General features: G+C 48.9%; 1 protein-coding gene across 1 annotated transcript in view; it reads right to left on the minus strand.

The window, feature by feature from the left end:
- Positions 1–17,455, minus strand: part of entpd6 (ectonucleoside triphosphate diphosphohydrolase 6) — a 102,978-nt gene that overhangs the window by 17,828 nt on the left and 67,695 nt on the right. The window contains exons 8-9 of the mRNA XM_038804827.1: positions 4,083–4,162; positions 391–455 (exon numbers count right to left, since the gene is read on the minus strand). Of these exons, the coding sequence (XP_038660755.1) occupies positions 391–455; positions 4,083–4,162 (145 nt within the window). The remainder of the gene's footprint in view (positions 1–390; positions 456–4,082; positions 4,163–17,455) is intronic.

Genomic DNA, 17,455 nt, shown 5'->3' on the forward strand with positions numbered 1-17,455 from the left:
TCTCCCCAGAGAAGGTGGTGAGTCACCTCCTTGAAACACAGTCTAAGTGCTGAAGATACTCCTTCAGTGCTGCTAGATACAGAATTCTATAACTTTGGCCCAGCAATGACAAACGATTAGTGATATAGTCCAAGTTGAAATGGCATGACTTATAGATGGTGAAGTCCATGAGTCTGGTAAATGTGCAAACTTCATGCATTGTTCAATCATGTTGAGGAAGGGGAAGAAAGAAGAGAAGATGACTGCATCTGAGGGCGTATTACTTAGCTTTGCAGCTTCCAGCACTCCCACTAAAGGAGTATAATGAGCTTAAGTTGTCGCACTCTTAAGCAGGTGACCGGGGGTGTGCACCTCGAAGTAGAAAAAATAATGGCCAGTCTGCTAACTTACGTGGTCTACCTTCAGTTCCCCCTAAAATTTCCAGTCTTGCTGACATCAAACCGAATCCTAGGTAACTAAAAATTGAAAGCAATATTAGTGAAATGTAGGAGACTGAATTGGTAACCAAAATAAAAATCAGTTATTCTTACATTCCAACAGGTTCTAATGAGTTATATGCCAGGTACCGAAATCATGAAGCTTGGATGAATTTTATACATTTAAAGCAGATGATCATGTGAATTTGGACTGTGCTCTGAAATTGACATTCCAAAGAATGTGTGTGCAGTTGTATTAATTGAAAACTAAACTATTTAAAAATAATAGGAGGAAAATAAGCTATTAAGCCAAGAAATGAATTTTAAAAATACATATTTTTTTGTTTTTTACATTTATACATGAAACAAAACAACCCCAACAAAAAGAACCCTCCCTACCAACCAACCCCCATATAACTCAAATAGCCCCACCCATTCCAACCCTCTCCTGAAACGACCACCACAGCAGCTGACAGTAACCAACTCTTTAAAGTGAGGAATAAGTAGACCTGAATCGCTCCCCCCCTCCCCCCTTCAAGGTGAACTTCATTGTCTCGAGATACAGGAATGCCATTAGGACCCAGCCACACTGAGGCACAGGGTGGAGATGCTGACTTCCACCCCAACAGGACCCGCCTGTAGGCAATCAGCGAGGCGAAGGCTAAAACATTCACCCCCGTCCCCGGCTGCAGCTCTGACACCCCAAATATGGCCCCCAGAACTCCAGGCTCTAAGTGGAAGATCGCTGACATGGTGCTGAAGGAAGAACCCTAAAACTTCTCTAACATCAGACAGGACCAGAACACATATATATGGTTGGACAGGCCCCTCCCACATCACTCGCAAGTGTCTTCCACCTCCTCAAACAATAGGCTCATCCTTGACCTCATCATATATGCCCTGAGATAAAACCCCCCCCCCCCCCCCATCCCCTCACTGACAGCACCCCTCCAGCAATGAGGGCAGTGTCACCAGAAATGTAGGAAAACCTTCCTTGCAAAATCCCACACCTGCATAGGCACTCCATGGAATTCCAAACTTCTTTATCAACTGCTCCAACTCGCAAACCGCCCTTCCAAGAATAAATCCTTAATTTCCACCACTATCTGCTCCACCCATCCCAGAAACCTAGCATCCAATCTCGACGGCTCAAACACATGATTCTCTCGGATCTTCATCAGCCTCGACCCCGCCCCCAACTTAAAATGTTGCCGAAATTGCCTCCATATCTTCACCACTGCGGCCACAACTACCAGACTACCCGAATATTTCCCCAGGACAATTGGAAGCGGTGCCTTTGCCATCGCCCGTAACCCCGACAAGAGCCTGCCCCATCATCACCCACATTGCCTCCGGCTCCCTACCCCAGCCCCGCACGTTCTCAGCGTTCGCCGTCCAATAATAATACAGCAGATCTGGCAGAGCCAAACCCCCTGCCTGTTGCCCTCTCTGAAGCATCGTCTTCCGAATGCTCACTACCTTGCCTGCCCAGACAAACAACAAAAACAACCGTTCCACCACCATAAAAAATGCTTTTGGCAAGACCACTAAACACCAGGAACAACAAAAACTGCAGTAAAATATTAATCTTTACTGCCTGCACCCTGCCTGCCAATGATAGGGGGAGACTCTCACACCTCAACAAATCTGCCTTGACACTGTCTGTCACGCTTCTAAAATTCAATTTACCGAGCCGGGCTCAATCCCGAGCCACCTGCACCCCTAGATACCTGAAATGGGTAGCCGCCACACGAAATGGCAACCCCCCCCCCCCCCCAATCCAGCTCCCATCCCTGGAGGGGAGACCAAAAAGCACTCGCTCTTCTCCAAATTCAATTTATATCCTGAAAAATCCCCAAATCGCTTAAGCAGCCCCATTATGTCGCCCCTGTGGGAACTGAGGGAGAATTCAGAATGCCCAATTCACCGAACCAGCACGTATTTTGGGACCTCTGGGAGTAAACCGGAACACCCGGAGGAAACCCACGCAGACACCGGGAGAACTTGCAGGCTCCGCACAGCCAGTGACCCAAGCTGGGAACTGAACCTGGGTCCCTGGCTCTGTTAAGCAACAATGGTAACCACTGTGCTACCGTGCCGTCCACAATACGGTAGAGACTTGAGTTTTGTTTCTTTTTTTAAAGTTGAAGACTCATTCTATAGCAAAAAAGTGTTGCGTTTTAAGAATTATTTTAAAAATATGTAGCAAAACTATTGTATGAAAAAAGAATTGCCATCTTACTGATTAAGCGATTAATTCAGCAGAGAAAGGAACACGATCGGGATTCTGTGAAATTAAGTTCACAAAATTGTCTGTGTAACTATTAGATAATGCGACATTTTCAAGATTTTAGACTTGGAACCAAAATTAAAATGAGCCTATTGACAAAATTGTCCACTTGATTGACAACTACCACATGTCATTGCCACTCGGACATATATTGTCTTTGTTGTTGCTGGGTTAAAATCCCAGACCTATCTACCCAACAGCACAACAGCTGTACCTTCAAAACAAGGACTGCAGCGTTCAGGAATGTAACCAGCCACCATTGCCTTCTCAATGGTGACTAGGAATGTGCAACAAATGCTGGCCTTGTTCGCGATGCTCATTTCTCAAGAAAGAATTTTCAAAATTACTATGCAAATCTTAACACTCAATGTTACAACATTCAGATAGAAATCAATCATCATCAACGGGGTGAAAAATCTAAAAAGCATCTAGAGTCTTTACTGGCATCTCTTTGTCAAAAGGATTCCACCCGTGTTAAAGCAGAAGCTGGGCCAGGAATTATAAACCAATGCTCAAACTTAGAAAAATCTGAATCTTATGAATCAACTTTGAAAATATAAGATTCAGTAGACATCACTTCATTCAATATTCTCCACTCAATCTATATGGTAGTACTTTTATAACATCCAAAGTTGTGACTTAAGGTTTGCTTCTATGGTCAAAGTTCAACAATCTGTTCTCCATGATGTTTTGAATTGGGTAGGCTGGCTTGAGGCGTTGCCTGGAGAATCCAGTACCTATTGAGGCAATTGCTTTAAGCAGCAATTGTGAACAATGGACCTTGATAGGTTTGGTGCTGAAAAAATACCTTTGCAACTGGCACAAATTGATAAAAATGCAAAATGGAGGACTGTAGGCATGTCATGGCTGAAATACCTGGGAGTCCACATGTAACAAAACCTTGCAGAGGGAAGAAATAAAGGTTAAAGTCATTGATGACAAATAGGCTCCGATGTTCAAACAAGTATGTGGACTGGTCAGCGAATCTCTGACAGAACAATTTCTGATGTTGAAATGTTTTCAACAGGACCCTCTCATCAGGACTGAAATAGTAGGAATGAACACACAGCAGGATTCAAGCATTCACCTGGTTTTGGAGACACCTACAACCTAATAAAACATGTCTTTGATCTGTGCTGACATTGGTTTCATGAAGGATATATTCACATTTGATCTCTAAAGTGACTTCAATGGTAGGGGAGAACAAATGAAGACGTATAAACTCCCCCTGAAATTTTGCATAATTTAAACGTGATTTCAATAGTTAACCAGGTTTATTTTACTAACTGCTTAGATTTAAAGTTTGTTATATACAGTTTTTGTTTGTACAATCATGACATTGTCCAGCAGAATTAGAAAGGGGAAATTCTACTAACCTGTGTGAGTAGAGAGTGTAAGTGCGATTGAACATCTGAATTGAGGTAATATAGTTAATAGGAGAGTTCTGAAGTGTCATCTGCGGGGAAAAACCAAAAAGTACATTCAAAGTTATTGCTGTTCAGGTGGATGAGACCAAAAACAGAAGCACGATAACACACAATATCTTACCATAGTATTAAATGTGTAATATACAATTAAACAACTGACATTTTCAACAACAAAGGCTAAAGATATTAAAGAGTATACATGAAATTGCACATCTTAAGATCCACTGACATAGGGCGAGGAGACAATGGTACAGTGATAATATCAGCAGTCCAGAGGTTAATGCTCTGGGCTATGAGTTCAAATCCCACTGAAACAGCTAGTGGAATTTAAATTCAATAAATAAATCTGGAATTGAAAGCTAGTTTTAGTAACGGTGACCATTAGCCCAGTTGGCTAGACAGCTGGTTCGTGATGCAGGGCGAGGCCAGCAGTGCAGGTTCAATTCCTGTACCCACTGAGGTTATTCATTAAAAAATGTTTTTAATTTTTTTTAATTTTTTTATAAGAGTACCCAATTACCTTTTCCAATTAAGGGGCGATTTAGCGTGGCCAATCCACCTATCCTGCACATCTGTTTGGGTTGTGGGGGCGAAACCCATGCAGACACGGGGAGAATGTGCAAACTCCACACGGACAGTGACCCAGGGCCGGGATTCGAACCCGGGTACTCAGCGCCGTAGGCAGCAATGCTAACCACTGTGCCACCGTGCTGCCCCACTGAGGTTATTCATGAAGGTCCACCTTGCCCCTCACCGGAGGTGTGGTGATCCTCAGGTGAAAGCACCACCAGTCAGCTCTCCCCCTCAAAGCGGAAAGCAGACTATGGTCATGTGGGATTATGGTGACTTTACCTTTAAGGCAACAGTAAAAGGTATAAATACGTAAATCTGCAAAATGAAGCTTTTTTGTTCACAAATTGCAAAGTAAAATTAATGTTTCTACTTTTCACAAGCAGGGGCCACCAGCTCATAGCAGTATCACAAGGCCAGCAAGAGCACCCATGTGCACTGCACATTTCTTTGAAGGTCAGCTGACAATAAGAAATCCTGGAAAAGATCCTGCATGCTGCCACTCTGCAGCGAAAATGCTTCAATGAGCTACTTCATTGGGTTCCTTCCAATTTCAGTACATTTAACTGAGCAAGTTACTTTTACCCAGGGGTTCTCAAAGTGACAGGGGTTGTGACCACGGATGTGGGCGGGTTTCAGAAGGGTCACGGAGCTAACGGTCTCAGCACCTGATTTCTACGTTCTTTTTGTTTCCTGTTGTAGGATCACGCTGCTCTCCTGCTCAGGCCTTGAGAGAACTTAAAATAAAGTTTTAATTGAAGGATTTGTTTTGCAAATACCTCCCTAGCTTTCCTCATGATCAAGCAGGAATTTTAACTGCAGCCACAAGGTTTTGGGTTGGAGCCCAGTCACCAGTCCATCTCTCATTCTGTTGTAAATGGTCCCATGGCGCTGTGCTGAAGACACACGAACAGTGGGGTTATCACCCCAAGCACTAGCTGAAATTTGTTTGGAAATTGCAGCTTGGATAGGACATGTTAATTATTTTCAGCATTTACTCTCCCCGTGTCAATGGGTCTCACCCCCACAACCCATAAGACGTGGAGGGTAGGTGAATTGGCCACGCTAAATTGCCCCTTAATTGGGGAAAAAAAATTAGAAACTCTAAATTTAAAAAAACAAAAAATTCTCAGCATTCACTGGGAGCTGAGTTGTATGTGGAATTCGATTTTGATTTAATTGTATTTATTGTAACATGTACCGAAGTACAGTGAAAAGTATTTTTCTGCGGCCAAGGGAATGTACACAGTACATACATAGTAGACAAAAGAATAATCAACAGAGAACATTGACAAATGGTACATCGACAAACAGTGATTGGTTACAGTGCAGAACAAGGGGCCAAACAAAGCAAATACATGAGCAAGAACAGCAAAGGGCGTCGTGAATAGTCTTCTTACAGGGAACATATCAGTCCGAGGGAGAGTTGTTGAGGAGTCTTGTAGCTGTGGGGGATAAAGCTGTTCCTATGTCTGGATGTGAGTTGTCTTCAGACTTCTGTACCTTCTGCCTGATGGCAGGGTCTGGAAGAAGGCAATGCCTGGGGGGGGGGGGGGGGGGGGGGGGTCTCGGATAATGCTGTGTACCTTCCTGAGGCAGCGGGAGGTGTCTACAGAATCAATGTGGGGGTGGCAAGTTTGTGTGATGCGTTGGGCTGAGTTCACCACAGTCTGCAGTTTCTTCCGATCTTGGACTGAGCAGTTGCCATACCAGGCTGTGATGCAGCCAGATAGGATGCTCTCTATCGCACATCTGTAGAAGTTTGTGAGAGTCGATGCAGACATGCCAAATTTGTTTAGCTTCTAGTTCAGGACCAGAGATCGTCATTCGTGAGAGAATAATGGTCTCAGCAAAACAATGACACCTCATTTCCGCTCTCAGACTTAGTCCAAAAAGAAATTGATGGAAAATCTCAGCAGGTCTGGCAGCATCTGTAGGAAGAGAAAAGAACTAACTTTTCGAGTCTAGATGAGTCATCTCAGACCTGCTGAGATTTTCCTGCATTTTCTTTTTGGTTTCAGATTCCAGCATCCGCAGTAATTTGCTTTTATCTCAGACTTACTTCTTCTTTATGAAGAGGGGATGGTAGAATTAACTTTAACAGGCAACATGTAGAGGGAGAATTTGAAAACCTGATCATTCCAAAAAGGTAGCTTGGAATGCAGATACAGAAATAAATTATTCTTCCTCATGTCGGTTCTGCCATTTAATGAGATCATGACCGGTCTGTATTTTAATCCCATCTACTCAACTTTGTTTTATAATCCTTAAAACATTTACGAAACAAAAGCTATCAGTTCCAGTTTGGAAATTTGCGGTTAACCCCCAGTTTTAACAGTTGTTTGAGAGAGTGTTCAATATTTACACCATCCCACTAGAATGGTAAGGGGTTGGGAACCTAAGCAGAGGGACATGGCTAAGAAAAACAAGGACAGTATTAAAAAATGAAAAAAAGTAATAAGAATAAGAACAGTAAAATGCAAAAATGGTAGACATCGTAATCAAGGGAGAGAGGCAAATAGAGTCACAGTACAAAGAAACGTTCAGAGGATTAAAAAATGGACAAAGGTTAAGCCTAAAAGGCTCTGCATCTTAATGCATGAAGCATTTGGAATAAGATGAGTCCCGAAGGTTGGTCGGCGTGGGTCCCGAAGGTCTGCCAGTTGGGAAAAGTGGGTCCCAGGAAAAAAAGTTTGAAAAACAATGCTTTAATTGGTTGAAAAAGGTAAATTTCGAGGAAAGCCAAAAAGCACAGGCTTGTTGCATGTCATCTTCAGTTAACAAGAGAAAACTCTTCCGTTCTTGCATCTGGAACTTAGCCCAATATAACAGAAAAGGTCCCGGTTGACATGGCAACTGCTGCTGAGTTTCCTGTTTGAGGTTAACTTGGCTCCGCAAAATAATTTGTCAGAACACTGTCGCAAAGCAAGCAGAATAGAACTATTTGTACGTTGATTCAAGGTATAACTGTGTAACAAAGCAATCCCATGTGCATTAATTGCAGTGAAATTAACTCCCACTAGATGGCAATAGAACTAAGATCTTGCAACAAGAATTTTTAAGTTTGGGCGATGAAAAACTAAGTCATTCAGTTAAATATTGTAGCAACTGAAATTGTGAAACATGAAAGTTCTCAGTCCTTAGGTACATGTTGTCAAATATCATCAGCACAAACAAGTATTGAAACCAATTAACTTACTCAAATTCTCAACAATACACCAAGGAGGGAATTAAGGTTTAACTGTTTTCCCTTTGCAGTGCTTTTACAATAATTCTTGCACTCAGGATTTGATCACTACCCAATCTTTAATAGCAGCATCAGACCAGGTACGGCAAGAACTGATGGTAAGTCACTGAAGTCTACGGCACAGAAAAGACTCTTCAGCACAGTGCAACAGTGCAGGTCAAAAAAAAACCACTTAACCATTCTAATCCCATTTTCAGGAACTTGGTTTAAAGCCTTGTAGGTCTTGTCATTGCAAATGCACTCTAAATACTTTTAAAATATTATTAGCGTCTCTGCCTCCAACCTTTCAGACACTGCGTTCCAGACTCCCACCACCCTCTGGGTGAAAAGGTTTATTCACACATTCCCTCTGAACCTCCAGCCCCTTACCAAAAATCTATGATCATTGATCCTTCCACCAAGGGCAAAACAGTTACTTCCTGTCTATTCTGACCATGTCCCTCATAATTTTCTAGATTTCAATCATGCCCCCCTCAGTCTTCTCTGCTCCAAGGAAAATAAACCTAGTCTATCCAAACTCTCTTCGTAACTAAAACTCTCAAGCCCAGACAACATCCTGGAAAATCCCCAGTGCTATCACATCCCTCGTACAATGTGGATTTCAGAGCTGCACACAATACTCTACCTGTGGCCTATCCAACGTTTTATACAGTTCCAGCATAACCTTCCTGCGATGAATACAAGAATTTCAGATGTATTTCATTGTAGGTATTTAGTGCAGTAAGGGTTAAACGCCTGGGTGTGGTTGACTGCTGCAGTCATGCTTTAAAAGAAATCCTAGTTCGAAAGACAACTAAGGTTTTGGGTACCAGGGTGCAATTAGCCTTTGTAAAAAAGCTTGCGCTAATGCAGTTTTGTTTCCTTCATCTCCTCCACTCCCTGTGGAGTTAATTAGGTTTTAGCTTGGTAAGATGCCGTTACTGGGTGGAGATAAGATATCAGGCATTTTGTAGAGAAATGTTTGGTTGGGAGTTGGATGAAGCTGTGAACAGAAGTCAAGCAGTTTTTTTATAATAATAATCATTATTGTCATAAGTAGGCTTACATTAACACTGCAATGAAGTTACTGTGAAAATCCCCTAGTCTCCACACTCCGGCGCCTGTTCGGAGGGAGAATTCAGAATGTCCAAATTACCTAACAGCACATCTTTCAGGACTTCTGGGAGGAAACCGGAGCACCCAGAGAAACCCAACGGAGACACAGGGAGAACACACAGACTCTGCACAGACAATGACCCAAGCCAGGAATCGAACCTGGGACCCTGCCGCAATGAAACCACAGTGCTAACCACTGTGCTACCATGCTGTGCTTTCTGTTCAGTTAAACATAATTCTGCAGACAGATTAGCATTTTTTCCAAGCAGATCAGACTGGTCTGATCAGAAGGTGAAAAGAAGCAGCTTCTGAAGAGATACAACCAGAGTTTCTGCATGGTTCTGACAGTGTTCAGAACTTTTCTTTAAAGCACTGGCACAAGATCTTTTTTTCTCCAAGAACATCTCTGTACAGCCGGTATTCTTGGGTGATAATAGTATCTTAAAAGTGGATTCCTTGTTATTTGAGTGGGAATAAAGATAGCAGTTAAGGGTAGTGTATTCACTGTATTCTTTTTTCGAAAATATTTTATCAAGGCATTTATAATTTTAACATTTTTAAACAAAGTGATCCAACAAACTCAAAACCCCATAATAACATAAGCATATCCCCCCCCCCCAAAGCATAAACCCGAACTATCCTGGTCCATGTAACTACTCCATCTCACGGTTCTCCCTTCATTGGTTTTCGAACTCTTATTTGTCACTTCCATGCCTCCCCTACCCCCCCCCCCCCCCACCCAAGCTGATGGCCTAATTATCCTTGAAGAAGTCGATGAACGGCTGCCACCTCAGAGCGAATCCCTGTAACGAACCCCTCAAGGAGAATTTGATTTTCTCCAACCTGAGAAACCCCGCCATGTCGCTGACCCAAACCCCCGACTTTGGAGGCTCCAGGTCCCTCCATCCCAGCCGAACCCGTCCGGGCCACGAGGGAGACAAAGGCCAAAATGTCGACCGCCTCCCCGCCCCCGGATCTTCCGACACTCTAAATATTGCCACCTCTGAACTTGGAGTTACCCTCCCTTCTAGGACCTCTGACATGTCATCCGTGAAACACTGCCAAAATCCCCTCAGCCTCGGAGACGACCAGAACATATGCACATGATTTGCAGGACCTTCCCCCATACCGCCCACACCGGTCCTCCACCTCCTCAAAAAACCTACTCATCCAGGCCACAGTCATATGAGTCCTGTGGACCACCTTGAATTGGATCAGGCTAAGCCTGGCACACGACAAGGATGCATTGACTCTCCTCAGGGCCTCCTCCCATAACCTGACTTCTAACTCTCTTCCCAACTCTTCCTTCCACTTTCCCTTCACATCCCCTATTGGAACATCTTCCCACTCCATCAGTTCCTTATATATTTCCGACACCATCCCCTCCCCAACCCCTGTTTTTGACATCACCTTGTCCTGTAGCGCCCTTAGTGGGAGTGCAGGAAGCCTGGGACCTGCCTCCGAACAAAATCCCGCACTTGCAAGTACCGGAACCCATTCCCACCTGGCAACTCAAACTCCTCCTCTAGCTCCTCCAAACTCGGGAAACCCTCCTCAATAAAAAGATCTCTGAATCTCTTGCTCCCTGCCGCCTCCTAAAGCGCGCCCCCCCCTCCCCCGTCTAGCACCCCCAGAGAGAACCGGTGGTCGTCACAGATCAGTGACCACACCGACTCCCCTTCCAGCCCCATGTGCTGTCTCCACTGCCCCCACACACTCAGGGCTGCCACTACCACCAGGCTTGTGGAGTACAGAGCCGGCGAGAACGGCTGAGGTACCGTCAACAAAGTCTTCAGACGGGAGCGGGTGGTGCTGGTGAATGTCTATGCCCCAAACTGGGACAATGCGGGTTTTATGCGGCGCATGTTGGGCCGCATTCCGGATCTAGAGACGGGGGGCCTGATACTGGGGGGGGGGACGGGGGGGACTTTAATACAGTGCTGCATCCCCCATTGGATCGATCCATGTCCAGGACAGGCAGGAGACCCGCGGCGGCTAAGGTGTTGAGGGGGTTTATGGATCAGATGGGTGGGGTGGATCCTTGGAGGTTCGCGAGGCCGAGGGCCAGGGAGTATTCATTTTTCTCCCACGTGCATAAAGCCTATTCCCGGATCGATTTTTTTTTTCTGAGGAGGGGGCTGATTTCGAGGGTGGAGGATGCCGAGTATTCGGCCATAGTCATTTTGGATCATGCCCCGCACTGGGTAGACCTTGAGCTGGGGGAGGAGAGGGACCAGCGCCCGCTCTGGCGCCTGGAGGTGGGGCTGCTGGCGGATGAGAAGGTGGGCGGGCGGGTTCGGGGTGTATCAAGAGGTACTTAGAGGCCAATGATAATGGGGAGGTCCGGGTGGGGACGGTTTGGGAGGCATTAAAGGCGGTGATTAGAGGGGAGTTGATTTCCATCCGAGCCCATAGGGAGAGGGGAGAGCAAAGAGAGAGGGAGAGATTGGTGGGGGAAGATGGTGAGGGTGGACAGGAGAAACGCGGAGGATCCGGAGGAGGGATTGCTGAGGGAGCGGCGTAACCTTCAGGCCAAGTTTGACTTACTGACCACCAGAAAGGCAGAAGCTCAGTGGAGGAAGGCACAGGGAGCGGTGTACGAATATGGGGAGAAGGCGAGTAGGATGCTGGCGCATCAGCTCTGTAAGCGGGACGTGGCCAGGGAGATTGGTGGAGTGATGGATAGTGGAGGAAATGTGGTGCGAAGGGGGGTGGACATTAATGGGGTCTTCAGGGACTTTTATGGGGAATTGTACCGGTTGAGCCCCCGGTGGAGGGGGGGGGGAATGGAGCGCTTTTTAGGCAGGCTGAGATTTCCGAAGGTGGAGGAGGGGCGCCGATTGAGCTGGAGGAGCTGTTCAAAGGCATAGGCAGCATGCAGTCGGGGAAGGCACCGGGGCCGGATGGGTTCCCGGTCGAATTTTACAAAATGCTCACAGACCTGCTGGGCCCCCTGTTGGTTAGGACATTTTTTTAAAAATAATTTTTATTGAAATTTTTCGATACAAACATTTACCCCTACTACATTTTAAATTATAACACAACAAATCCCCCCTGGAAAATCCTCCCCACCCCCTCCCCCGCGCGCACCCCCCCCCCCTCCCCCCCCCCCCCGCGCTACCAGTCTAGCAACCAAACCGTTTTTCCCTTTCTGCCGATGGCCTTGGGCAGTCATTGCCCGCGACCCCCCGCTGACGTGCTCCCTTCGTTGCTATCCCCCCCCCCCCCCTCCCTTCCCCCCCCCCCCCCCCCCCCCTTTCTCCCCGGGTTGCTGCTGTTTCGGCCTCCAGTTCCTATCTCTGATCCAGAAAGTCAAGGAAGGGCTGCCACCGCCGGAAGAACCCCTGTACCGACCCTCTCAGGGCGAATTTGATTCTTTCCAATTGGATGAAGCTTGCCATGTCGTTTAACCAGGTGTTAACACTTGGTGGCCTTGTGTCCCTCCACTGAATCAAGATCCTTCTCCGAGCTACCAAGGACGCAAAGGCCAATATTCCGGCTTCCCCTGCCTCCTGTACTCCTGGCTCCACCCCAACCCCAAAAATCGCTAGCCCCCACCCTGGTTTGACCCTGGTTCCCACCACTCTCGATACCGTCCCCGCCACCCCCTCCCAGAACTCTTCCAGTGCCGGGCACATCCAGAACATATGTACATGGTTCGCAGGGCTTCCCGAACACCTAACACACCTGTCCTCACCCCCGAAGAACCGACTCATCCTAGTCCCCGTCATATGGGCTCTGTGCAGCACCTTAAATTGGATGAGGCCCAACCTTGCGCACGACGACGACGAATTGACCCTCTCTAAGGCATCCGCCCATGTCCCATCTTCTATCTGCTCTCCCAGCTCCGCTTCCCACTTGTCTTTCAGCTCCTCTATCGATACCTCCTCCACCTCCTGCATTATTTTGTAGATGTCCGAGACCTTCCCTTCTCCGACCCAGACCCCTGACAGCACCCTATCACTCACCCCTCTATCGGGAAGCAAGGGAAATCCTTCCACCTGTCGTCTGGCAAATGCCTTCACCTGCAGGTATCTAAACGTGTTCCCCGGGGGAAGCTCAAATTTCTCCTCCAGCTCTCCCAGGCTCGCAAACCTCCCCTCTATGAACATGTCCCTCAGTTGCCTGATGCCCGCCCTGTGCCAGCTCTGGAATCCCCCGCCAGTGTTCCCCGGGACAAATCTGTGGTTCCCTCTCAGTGGCGCCGCCATCAGACCCCCCACTTCCCCCCTGTGTCGCCTCCACTGCCCCCAGATTTTCAGGGTGGCCGCCACTACCGGACTCGTGGTATACCTTGTGGGGGGGAGCGGCCATGGTGCCGTTACTAGCGCCCCCAGGCTTGTATTGCCGCAGGACGCCCTCTCCATACGTTTCCAAGCTGCCCCCTCCCCCTCCATCACCCACTTGCGCACCAACGATGCGTTCGCCGCCCAGTAGTATCCGGAGAGATTGGGTAGCGCTAATCCTCCCCTGTCCCTACTCCGTTCCAAGAAAATCCTTCTCACTCTAGGGGTGCCATGTGCCCACACATAGCCCATAATGCTGCTAGTTACCTTCTTGAAGAAGGCCCTGGGGAGAAAGATGGGCAAGCACTGAAACAGAAACAAGAACCTCGGGAGGACCGTCATTTTGACTGACTGCACCCTCCCTGCTAGCGACAGCAGTACCATGTCCCACCTCTTGAACTCCTCCTCCATCTGCTCCACCAGCCTTGAAAAGTTCAGCTTGTGGAGGGTCCCCCAGTTCCTTGCCACCTGCACCCCCAAGTACCTGAAGCTCTTTACTGCTCTCTTAAAGGGGAGCCGCCCAATTCCCTCCCCCTGATCTCCCGGGTGTATCACAAAGACCTCACTTTTACCCACATTTAATTTATATCCCGAAAAGTCCCCAAACTCCGCTAGTATTTCCATTACCTCCGGCATTCCCCCTTCCGGGTCCGCCACATATAACAACAAATCATCCGCATAGAGTGATACCCGATGTTCCTCCCCTCCCCTTGTCAGTCCTCTCCACCCCCCTGAACCCCTCAGTGCCATCGCCAACGGTTCGATCGCTAATGCAAATAGTAAGGGGGATAGGGGGCATCCCTGCCTGGTACCTCGATGGAGCCCAAAATACTCTGACCTCCTCCCGTTTGTAACCACACTCGCCATCGGGGCCGAATACAGCAGCTTCACCCACTTGATAAATCCCTCCCCAAACCCAAACCGTTCCAGCGTCTCCCACAGGTATTCCCACTCCACCCTATCGAATGCCTTCTCCGCATCCAGTGCTACCACTATCTCAGCCTCCCCCTCCACCGCTGGCATCATAATCACATTCAACAGTCTCCGGACATTTGTGTTAAGTTGTCGTCCCTTTACGAACCCCGTCTGGTCCTCATGGATTACCCCTGGCACACAATCCTCTATTCTGGTTGCCAGGACCTTTGCCAACAGTTTGGCATCTACATTCAAGAGGGAGATAGGCCTGTAGGACCCGCACTGTACAGGGTCTTTGTCCCGCTTCAGGATCAAGGAGATCAGGGCCTGTGACATTGTCGGGGGCAGAACCCCCCCCTCTCGCGCCTCATTGAAGGCTCGCACCAGCACTGGACCCACCAAGTCCACATACTTCTTATAAAATTCCACCGGGAACCCATCCGGCCCCGGCGCCTTCCCCGCCTGCATCTGGCCTATCCCTTTAACTAGCTCCTGCAGCTCTATCGGCGCCCCCAGCCCCTCCACCCGTTCCTCCTGGACCTTTGGGAACCTCAATCTATCGAGGAAGTTCTCCATTCCCCCCCTCCTCCTGGGCGGCTCAGACCGGTACAATTCCCTGTAGAAATCCCTGAAGACCCCGTTCACCTCTTGCCCCTTCTGCACTACGTTCCCTCCCTTCTCTCTCACTCCCCCAATCTCTCTAGCTGCATCTCGCTTGCGCAGCTGGTGTGCTAGCATCCTGCTCGCCTTTTCCCCGTACTCATAGACCGCGCCCTGTGCCCTTCTCCATTGCGTCTCCGCCTTCCTAGTGGTCAGTAGGTCAAACTGGGCCTGTAAACTGCGCCGCTCCCTCAACAGCCCCTCCTCTGGTGTCTCCGCATATCTCCTGTCCACTTCTATAAGTTCCCCCACCAGTCTCTCCCTCTCCTGCCTCTCCTTCCTTTCTCTGTGTGCCCTTATGGAGATCAGCTCTCCTCTGATCACTGCTTTCAGGGCCTCCCAGACTACCCCCACCTTCACCTCGCCCGTGTCGTTCGTGCCCAGATATCTCTCAATGCCCTTCCGGACCCTTCCGCACACCTCATCGTCCGCCAGCAGCCCCACATCCAGGCGCCACAACGGGCGCTGGTCCCGTGCTTCCCCCAGTTCTACCTCTACCCAGTGTGGTGCATGGTCCGAAATCGCAATGGCCGAGTACTCCGTGTCCTGCACTCTCGAAATCAGCCCCCTGCTCAGTACAAAAAAGTCTATTCTGGAGTACACCCTGTGGACGTGGGAGAAAAAAGAATACTCCCTCGCCCTTGGCCTGCCAAATCTCCAAGGGTCTACCCCCCCCATCTGCTCCATGAACCCCCTTAGCACCTCTGCCGCTGCCGGCCTCCTATTCGTCCTGGAACTCGATCTGTCCAGCCCAGGGTCGAGCACTGTATTGAAGTCCCCCCCCATGATCAGGCCCCCTGCCTCCAGACCCGGAATGAGGCCCAACAGGCGCCTCATAAAACCCGCGTCATCCCAATTCGGGGCATACACATTCACCAGCACCACATTCTCTCCCTGCAGCCTACCCTTCACCATCACGTACCTACCCTCCTTATCTGCTACCACCTGCGCCGCCACGAACGACACCCTCTTTCCCACCAAAATCGCCACCCCCCCGGTTCTTTGCGTCCAAGCCTGAGTGGAACACCTGTCCCACCCACCCCCTTCTCAGGCGTACCTGGTCTACTACTCTCAAGTGAGTCTCCTGCAACATTGCCACATCCGCCTGCAGTCCCTTTAGGTGTGAAAAAAACCCTTGCTCTCTTGACCGGCCCATTCAGCCCCCTCACGTTCCAAGTAATCAACCGGGTCGCGGAGCGACCTGTCCCTTTCCCCTGTCTATTAGCCATGTCCTGTCCCCTGTTCGCCCCGGGTCGACCCTCCCCTTCTGACCCGTTCCCCATGGCGATGGCCCCCCCCCCCCCTCCCCTCCCGTTCTTCCCTTCCCGTCCTCGGCCTTTCCAGCAGCAACCCGGTATCCCCCCCTAACCCCCCTCCCCCCCCCCCCCCTGGCTAGGACCCCTCCTAGCCGCGGTGTATCCACCATCGTACTCCCGAGAGTCAGCTGATTTTCGCTGACCCGGCGGCCCCTGCCACACTCCGACTCCTCCCGATGTGGGGGGGGAGGGGCCTCCCCCCCCCCCTTGCCATCCCTCTCTGACCCCGCTTCAGCGCGGGAAAAGCCGCCATTGCTGGCCACACCCCACTCTTCTCTCCTCCCCCTTCCTCCGTCCCGCGCGCGGGAAACAGGGGAAAGCCCGCGCTTTCGCCCGGCCACACCCTACCCCGCCATCTTCAATTCCACCCCCGTCCCCATCCAAGCCCATAAAAAAGCCCCCTTAAAACGAGAGGAAGAAAAAAGAGAAAAAGAAAACACGCATAACCAACTTGCACCCCCCCCCGTCCCGCCTCCCCAACTTAACAATATAACAATATAAATAACAAATCTCAAATAAATACATAAATACATAACTATGCCTGCATAACTAAATAACTACCCAATAATAACGTATTTAACCATCACCCTCCATCGAACAGAACAGTAACCATAACCCTTAAAGAACAGATCAAAAAACAGTAAAAAAGCCCCCCCTACAACAACAATAATTAAGGGAAGTTGGCAACGGGAAGAGACACACAAAAAGGAACAAGGAAACCCCCCATAACACAAGTTTCAAAGAAACCAAACGATCCATCAACTTTAACCAAGTTCCGACCTGGCCTAAGAAAGACATGGGCCACTTGATCAGTCAAGGGTACTCGGGCGGCCTCGACCGCCGGCGTTCCCAAGTTCTAGTTCAGGTCCAGCTTTTCCTCCCGAACAAAAGTCCATGCCTCCTCTGGGGTCTCAAAGTAATGGTGCTGGTCCTTGTAGGTGACCCACAAGCGCGCTGGCTGCAGCATTCCGAACTTGATCCTCTTTGCGTGCAGCACCGCCTTCGTCCGGTTAAACCGGGCCCGCCGCTTTGCCACCTCCGCACTCCAGTCCTGATATATCCGCACCGTCGAATTCTCCCATTTGCTGCTTTTCTCCCTCTTGGCCCACCTCAGCACTTTCTCCCGATCACAGAAACGCTGGAATCGCACCAGCACCGCCCTCGGGGGCTCGTTCGCCCTAGGCCGCCTAGCCATGACCCGATATGCTTCTTCCAGCTCCAGGGGCGATGGAC

The sequence above is a fragment of the Scyliorhinus canicula genome, chromosome 1 (assembly GCF_902713615.1).
Source record: "Scyliorhinus canicula chromosome 1, sScyCan1.1, whole genome shotgun sequence".
Taxonomy (NCBI): Eukaryota; Metazoa; Chordata; class Chondrichthyes; order Carcharhiniformes; family Scyliorhinidae; genus Scyliorhinus; species Scyliorhinus canicula.